General features: G+C 44.7%; 1 protein-coding gene across 1 annotated transcript in view; it reads left to right on the top strand.

The window, feature by feature from the left end:
* The window catches only part of LOC137097891 (E3 ubiquitin-protein ligase RNF216-like), a 140,217-nt gene extending 133,595 nt beyond the window's left edge, over window positions 1-6,622 (top strand). Inside the window, exons 16-17 of the mRNA XM_067473263.1 lie at window positions 1,165-1,234; window positions 5,764-6,622. Coding sequence (XP_067329364.1) covers window positions 1,165-1,234; window positions 5,764-6,083 — 390 coding nt within the window. The 3' untranslated portion in view covers window positions 6,084-6,622. The remainder of the gene's footprint in view (window positions 1-1,164; window positions 1,235-5,763) is intronic.
* Window positions 6,623-8,618: the final 1,996 nt, after the last annotated feature.

Consider the following 8,618-nt stretch of genomic DNA (forward strand, 5'->3'; position numbering starts at 1 on the left):
CATTAGGGAAAATGCTGCACTTTCAGAGCTCAAGCAGTGTTGTATTTCAGTGTCAATGTTGACATCTGTAGACAGTCCGCGTTTTGCAGGCGTATAGCAGGGTTGGGAGGACAATAGCTTGATAAACAAGCATCTTGGTATCCCTACGGATGTCCCGGTCCTCAAACACTCTCTGCTTCATTTGGAAAAATGCTGCACTCGCAGAGCTCAGGCGGTCTTGTATTTCAGTGTCAATGTTGACATCTGTAGACAGTCCACGTTTCGCAGGCGTATAGCAGGGTTGGGAAGACAATAGCTTTATCAACAAGCACCTTGGTCTCCCTACAGATATCCCAGTCCTCAAACACTCTCTGTTTCATTTGGAAGAATGCTGCACTTGCAGAGCTCAGGCAGTGTTGTATTTCAGTGTCAATGTTGACATCTGTAGACAGTCCACGTTTTGCAGGCGTATAGCAGGGTTGGGAGAACAGTAGCTTTAGAAACATGCACCTTGGTATCCCTACCGATGTCCCGGTCCTCAAACACTCTCTGCTTCATTTGGAAATATGCTGCACTCGCAGAGCTCAGGCGGTGTTGTATTTCGGTGTCAATGTTGACTTTGTTGGAAATGTGGCTGCCAAGGGAGCGGAAATGGTCAACATTTTCTAATGTTGTATTTCTGACATTGGAAAGGGATTGGCTGACGACTACTGGAACAGCACTTTGGTTTTCTCAATGTTCAATGACAGGCCGAGCTTCTTGTATGCTTCTGCAAAGGTGTTTAGAGTGGCTTGTAGGTCTTCTTCTGAATGCGCACAGACCCAACACATGGAAGCCTTTACAATGTTGTCGTTCCCAGAGGAAGCAACCAGGATTGCTTCCCGATGCAGATTCCCGAGAAACTTAGCTCTCTCTCCTTCCATCTTTGCAAAAAAGATAAGTTCCTAATCCTCCGTTCGAAGAGTTGTCAGCAAAATCTCAGAAACCAGAAGGGATTACCACGTTAAGATTTCAAACGATCCGGGAGGATTAATAAAAAGCGCCGAATGCATATTTATGCTAACCAAGTGGGGGTCACATATATTTGCATGTTTCCATAACTGAGACTGGCCCGTTAATAGAACGGAAAGGGACTTTGCGCAGAATGTCGTCCGCCGGTATTAAGATCTCCTTTCCCATTTGTAGGAGGACGATGAGAAGATAATCCAGGAGATTCAGAAAGAAGGCGAAGAGGAACAAAAGAGGAAAAATGGAGGTTAGTCGGTGGATGCCTCTTTAAGCACAGAACATATTTGTTATTTATTTATTTACAGTATTTATATTCCGCCCTTCTCACCCCGCAGGGGACTCAGGGCAGATTACAATGCACATAGACATGGAAGACATTCAAAGACATAGACACACCACATATATAGACAGACACACAGAGGCTATTTAACCTTCCAGCTTCATGAGGGTGTGCTTTATGAATTCTGGCCACCGGGGGAGCTGTTGCTTCACTGCCCTCATGTGACATCGATGGAGTACTTCCTCATTCTTTTGCACGCTGCTGGCATCCTAAATTAGTTAAATTAGCCTCCCCGCATAAAGCGGTATTTAAATTTCCTACTTGACAGATGCAACTGTCTTTCAGGCTGCAAAGGTCGACAGCAAGCTAGACAAATGGTCAGGAGCTTACTCCGACCTGGGCTGGCTTCGAACTCATGACCACGCACTCACTCTCCAAGTCTTGACATTGGATGATATTGTAAGAACTCTGTATCCACATGGGTGAAGTTCCTTGTTGGCTCACGAACTGTTATTTATTAATTGTTATTTATTTACAGTATTTATATTCCGCCCTTCTCACCCCGCAGGGGACTCAGGGCGGATTACAATGCACTTAGACATGGAAAACATTCAATGCCATAGACACACAACATATATAGACAGACACATAGAGGCTATTTAACTTTCCAGCTTCATGAGGGTATGTTTTTTGAATTCTTGCCACCGGGGGAGCTGTCGCTTCACTGTCCACTTGTGGCATCGATGGAGTACTTCCTCATTCTTTTGCATGCTGCTGGAGAGTTTTATGATGTCGTAAATTACTTAAATACCGCATAAAGAGGTATTTAAATTTCCTACTTGACAGATGCAACTGTCTTTCGGGCTGCAAAGGTCGACAGCAAGCTAGACAAATGGTCAGGAGCTTACTCCGACCTGGGCTGGCTTCGAACTCATGACCACGCACTCACTCTCCAAGTCTTGACATTGGATGATATTGTAAGAACTCTGTATCCACATGGGTGAAGTTCCTTGTTGGCTCACCACCTGTTATTTTTAATTATTATTTATTTACAGTATTTATATTCCGCCCTTCTCACCCCGCAGGGGACTCAGGGCGGATTACAATGCACTTAGACATGGAAAACATTCAATGCTATAGACACACCACATATATAGATAGACACACAGAGGCTATGTAACCTTCCAGCTTTATGAGGGTGTGCTTTATGAATTCTGGCCACTGGGGGAGCTGTCGCTTCACTGTCCACTTGTGACATCGATGGAGTACTTCCTCATTCTTTTGCATGCTGCTGCAACTGTCTTTCGGGCTGCAAAGGTCGACAGCAAGCTAGACAAATGGTCAGGAACTTACTCCGACCTGGGCTGGCTTCGAACTCATGACCACGCACTCACTCTCCAAGTCTTGACATTGGATGATATTGTAAGAACTCAGTATCCACATGGGTGAAGTTCCTTGTTGGGTCACTACCGGTTATTTATTAATTATTACTTATTTACAGTATTTATATTCCGCCCTTCTCACTCTGCAGGGGACTCAGCATGGATCACAATGCACATATGTATGGCAAACATTCAATGCCATCGACACACAACATATATAGACAGACATACAGAGGCTATTTAACGTTCTAGCTTCATGAGAGTGTGCTTTATGAATTCTGGCCACTGGGGGAGCTGTTGCTTCATTGTCCACTTGTGACATCGATGGAGTACTTCCTCATTCTTTTGCACGCTGCTGGAGAGTTTTATGGCATCTTAAATTAGTTAAATTAGCCTCCCCGCATAAACAGTACCTAAATTTCCCTCTTAATTTTTTTATATATATATATATATATATATATATATATATATATATATATATTCGTGTCAGGAGTGACTCCTGGTGTGAGAGAATTGGCCGTCTGAAGGACGTTGCCCAGGAGACGCCTAGATGATTTTGATGTTTTATCATCCTTGTGGGAGGCTTCTCTCATGTCCCCGCATGAGGAGCTGGAGCTGATAGAGGGAGCTCATCCGCCTCTCCCCGGATTTGAACCTGTGACCTGTCGGTCTTTAGTCCTGCCAGCACAGGGGTTTAACCCACTGCGCCAATAATAATATATAATAATAATAATAATAATAACAACAACAACAACTTTATTTATACCCCGCCACCATCTCCCCAAGGGACTCGGAGCGGCTTACATGAAGCCAAGCCCAACAACACATCAAAACAACAAAGCAATAATAAAACAACAAGCAATAAACAAAAATAAAAAATACAGTTAATATAACTCATAAGTAGACAGTAACACACAAGAATTAAAAAAACAGTGGCTGGGCCAGATGCAATAGTTAAAACTTTAAAAATAAATTCTTGACGGGCTGAAAAGGGTGGAATAAAAGTGTAGTAAATAAATGAATAATAAATGAATATATATTATTTTCTTACCCGCACTTCCTTACCCTCCTCCTGGCCCATCCCAAGGGCACCTGCCACTCTCCAAAAAAAATACCATCTCCTTCCCATGGAGAAGAACGGTGGTTGGGCCAGACTCCCCCGGTCTGCCACACTTTTTGGATGGTAATAAGGTCTCTTATATAGCAATATTTCGCTGATGTAGATGCCTTTCCAGCCTGGAACATCCTGGCTTCCATCTCGGTTTCCTGGACAGATGTTGACTCTTCTTAATTGGTGTTGTAAACGATAAGCCTTGTGTTGACTTCCTCCTTAACCTAAGGAATCTTTGTAAACGTTTCCTTAACTTAAAAGAGCCATTGTCTCTGATTATGTAAACACATTGTTTTCCCCCAAAAGTTCAGCAGTTAATCATTGTCACAGTAATTATCAATGTCAGCAGTTTACTATGGCAGGTCAACCATTTCAGTTCTCATTAGCAGGTTTTCATTACAATCCAGCAAGCAGGCAATTGTTTTCCAGACTGTAAGGTGTCTTCAGAAGTATTAGCTCTCATTCATTCACCTTTCATACAATTCCTTTCAAACCATATATCATACTAGCCGTCCCCTGCCACGCATTGCTGTAGCCCTCATGGGGGTTCTGTATGAGAGGTTTGGCCCAATTCCATCGTTGGTGGGGTTCAGAATGCTCTGCGATTGTAGGTGAACTATAAATCCCAGCAACTACAACTCCCAAATGTCAAGATTCTATTTCCCCCAAACTCCACCCGTGTTCATATTTGGGCATATCGAGTATTCTTGTAGAGTTTGGTCCGGATCTATAATTGTTTGAGTCCACTGTGATCTCTGGATGTAGGTGAACTACAACTCCAAAACCAAAGGACACCGCCCACCAAACCCTTCCAGTATTTTCTGTTTCTATTATATTATTAGTATAGTGTTTTCCCCCAAAAGTTCAACAGTTAATCATTGTCACAGTAATTATCAATGTCCACATCCAGAGATTACTTTGGACTCAAACAATGATAGATCTGGACCAAACTCTACAGTTCACTATGGCAGGTCAACCATTTCAGTTCTCATTAGCAGGTTTTCATTACAATCCAGCAAGCAGGCAATTGTTTTCCAGACTGTAATGTGTCTTCAGAAGTATCAGCTCTCATTCATTCACCTTTCATACAATTCCTTCCAAACCATATATCATATTTTATCATGACAAGCCTACTGGCTGTTGGAGTTCAGCCTGAGTTTGAACTTGAACCTGATTCTCTGTTTGTTCCTCCTGATGCTAATGAAAATATATTTACTGATGCTAATGAAAATATACCTCTTGATGTCAATGCTCCTGAAATTAGTGAGGAAGAAACTTCTGTAGATTTGGAAAATGAAAGTACCAGTGTTCATGAGAATGTTTCAGAGGGAAGCCATGACCTTTCACTCCCTTCTGCACGTGGTAACTTTAATGAGAACAGAAGGGGTCAGATCTGGTAAGACAAAAGTAAATCATTCAGCTTGCGAAGGTCTTCCAGATTAAAAGAAATACAAACAACGGCTTCAAAGCAGGGAGGCGGTTCACGGAACCAATTCTTCGGCTTTAAGTGCCTTCCGTGCCTTAAGTGACTTTCTCAGTTCAGGCATCATTTCAGATTGATGAAGACCTTGGCAGTTCTTCCGGTTTTCCTGGCCATTGTCTTGAAAGATTTCTGGGATATCAAGTACGGTTAGTGGATTGCTAACAGGTTCCAGTATTTTACTGTGTGGCTTTGGGTTTTGTTTTTGTCCATTTAAATTCATGTTTGCTGATTTTGCTGTGGCTTTTGACTTGCATTTTTCCTTTATTCTGTAACTATTTTTCTTCAATAAAAAAGGATTGTTTTTCACAGTCAAGTGTGGTGGAGAGTTATCTTAGGGCCTCGTTTCCTGCTCTGGATTGCAACAGGCTGTTAGGAATTGTGGGCGTCGAAGTCCAACCGAAGTTGGCCCATACCTGATGTGATGAATCCATCAGCTTTCCTGCAATATATTCAACCAACCTATATTTTCTGCTTTCCTGTCTGTCTACTCAGGCATTTTCCTCTTTTGTTTTCCTTCCAGAGAACAGTTTCAAGCGGATCGGTCCCCCTGCGGAAAAGCCTTCGGAGAAAATCCCCCGGATCGACGCCATCCCCAGGCCGGTCCCGCAGAACCTCCACCACCAAATGGCCCCGTACCCCTTTGTGCACCCTCCCTTCCCTTTGCCCCCCGTCCGCCCGCTGTACAACAACCTTGGCCCCATTAACCTCGGCCCCATCCCGGCCCCGTACGTGCCCCCGCTGCCTAACATGCGAGTGAACTATGACTTCCCGCAGATGAACCTCCAGCTGGAGCACAACCTTCCTATGCACTTTGGTCCACAGCCTCGGCATCGGTTCTGACCCGGTTGCGAGCGGCGCCGATGCTTCGGGGAAGTCACTGCAGGGAAAGTCCACACACTGGCGGGCACCGCCCTCCCCTCCGCTCCCCTTCCAGAAACCCACCAGCCCAGAAATCCCATGTTTGCCCTGTTCACATCCACCCATTCCTTCATGAAGCCATGCTCTCTGCACTGTGTAGATGTTCCACATTCGGGCAGCGGCTGTGAGAAGAGGAGCGGATGGGAGTCATGCCGATTGCTTCGAGGGGAGATTCTCAAGACGGAGATGGGATGGCACCGTTTGATGAGGGAAGGCAGCGCATTTAAACCCATGTGCCAAAACCGTAATTTGCCTACCTGCCAAAATTTCATTGCGAGCCAGGATTAGTCCCAATTGGCTGTTGTAGATCCTGAACCGGAAGTTGTTTTGCTTGGCCAATCTTGTGTCCACTAATACAGGTCAAACCATCGATGCCTTGAGGGTGAAGCAGAAGTTGGCACGATCCCAGGCTCCTTTCAAAGTGGCATAGTCCGAGCCAGAGGCCTTTCTAGCATAGCGACCCCCTTATTACTAATTCTGAGAAGTCAAACCTGTGAATTTGCTTTCCGTGTGTCTTCCATGGTGTGTGGGAATCTTTTGCCCTGAAGGTTTGGGTCGAAGCAAGATCTACAGCTTGGTAACAGTATGGCTCCTCATCTTTGTTTACATCCTTTATGGCCACTTGCTGCTGAGTTACATTGCAAATTGAAAGGCTTGGGTTGAGGTAGGGCCTCCAGCTTGGTAACAGCACGGCTCCTCGTCTTTGTGTATGTCCGTTACGGCTACTTGCTACTGAGTTACGTTACTTTGTGGGCACAACTCTGGTTGGTTTTGCATTAGAGAGCAATGTCATCAAACTGGTTGAAGAACCTAGAACTCTGGGACAGGTCGAGTACAGATTGATGTCATTGCTTTGTGGGCACAACTCTGGTTGGTTTTGTGTTAAAGAGCAATGTCATCAAACTGTTTGAAGCACCTAGAACTCTTGGACAGGTCGAGCACAGATTGATGGCGTTGCTTTGTGGGCAAAAGTCCGGTTGGCTTTGTGTTAGAGAGCAATGTCATCAAACTGGTTGAAGCACCTAGAACTCTTGGACAGGTCGAGTACAGATTGATGGCATTGCTTTGTGGGCAAAAGTCCGGTTGGCTTTGTGTTAGAGAGCAATGTCATCAAACTGGTTGAAGCACCTAGAACTCTTGGACAGGTTAAGCACAGATTGATTGCTTTGCTTTGTGGGCACAACTCCGGTTGGTTTTGTGTTAGAGAGCAATGTCATCAAACTAGTTGAAGCATCTAGAACACTTGAACAGGTCGAGCACAAATTGATCGGCTTGACTTGTGTGGCTTGGCTTTCTCTGGTGCCGAGATGCCACCTGGTTTGCCGTTCTGGGTTTGGAGCTTTGACTTGGTGACTTGTGTCGCTGTGAACCACAGCAATCTTTGGGTCACTCTGTGCAAATTGTCGTTATGTCCTCCAAAAGGGCCCATGAACCTATAGATTGCACAGTAACGTTGTGGAATGACTGTGACCCTTTTTGTGATTGCTATCAGATCTCTGGAGCCATTCCTTCCCCCGGTTCTGAAGTCGCTTCTCTCGCTCCGGAGCATTTCTCCTTCGAGAAACATCCATGGGTCGACCTCTCCGGTCGCAAATTAAATCCACTGGGATTCAATCCCAACTTTAGTTTATAATACACGAAATATTCTTGCCTTTTGATATGTTTGGTTTTTTAGAATCCATATAGTTCCTTTTTAAAATGTTTGTTTGGGGAGGATTTGAAATGCGAGCTGGTCTGGACGTGCGCTTTCCTCCTCCTTCCTACCCTGGAAATGAGCAAAGTTAAGAATCCAGGTTAATTTCCAGTCACCGTTACGACGTTTGCCTCTTTCTCTTGGCTTCTGGAAATCAAATAATCTCTCCCACCCCCATTCTCCTTGAATATAGTAATATTTGCAAAGGACTATGGTAGTAGACCATTTGGAAAGGAATATAGCAGAACAATTTGCAAACTTTGGATCAAACTTTGGTCCTTTGCCATAAAATATACCTGCTTTCCCCCCCCCCCCCCCCCCTTTTGAAGCAGATTTTTGGTCTATTCTACGGAGCCCACCGCTCTCTCCTCTGGAGCCATGTGCTGCACATGGTAACGCAATGAGTTCGGGGCAGAATCTTCCTATGTTGACACTGTGGAACATTTGAGGGATGGCACCTCTCCAGTATGGCAATAATTGTTTTTGTCTGCATTTCCTTGATCTTTCTTGAAGTTGTCTGTTGACTTTTGGGTGCATCTCCTGTTTGGTTTCATCCCTGGTTAACGAATCGTTTGGGGATCTGTTTCTTAACGACGCTGCTGGCCAGTCATGATTCTTTTTTACGGAAGGAAGGCAAAGCTGACCAGTTGCTCCTTGTTTGGTGCTTAAGCATCAAAATCCTGCTTTCATTGAAGTGGAAGCCATGCTTTGAAGCAGCGGTTTAGTGTTGCCGCAGCGTCCCCAAAGATCGCGGTGCCTGTTGG

Source organism: Anolis sagrei, chromosome X (assembly GCF_037176765.1).
Source record: "Anolis sagrei isolate rAnoSag1 chromosome X, rAnoSag1.mat, whole genome shotgun sequence".
Lineage (NCBI taxonomy): Eukaryota > Metazoa > Chordata > Lepidosauria > Squamata > Dactyloidae > Anolis > Anolis sagrei.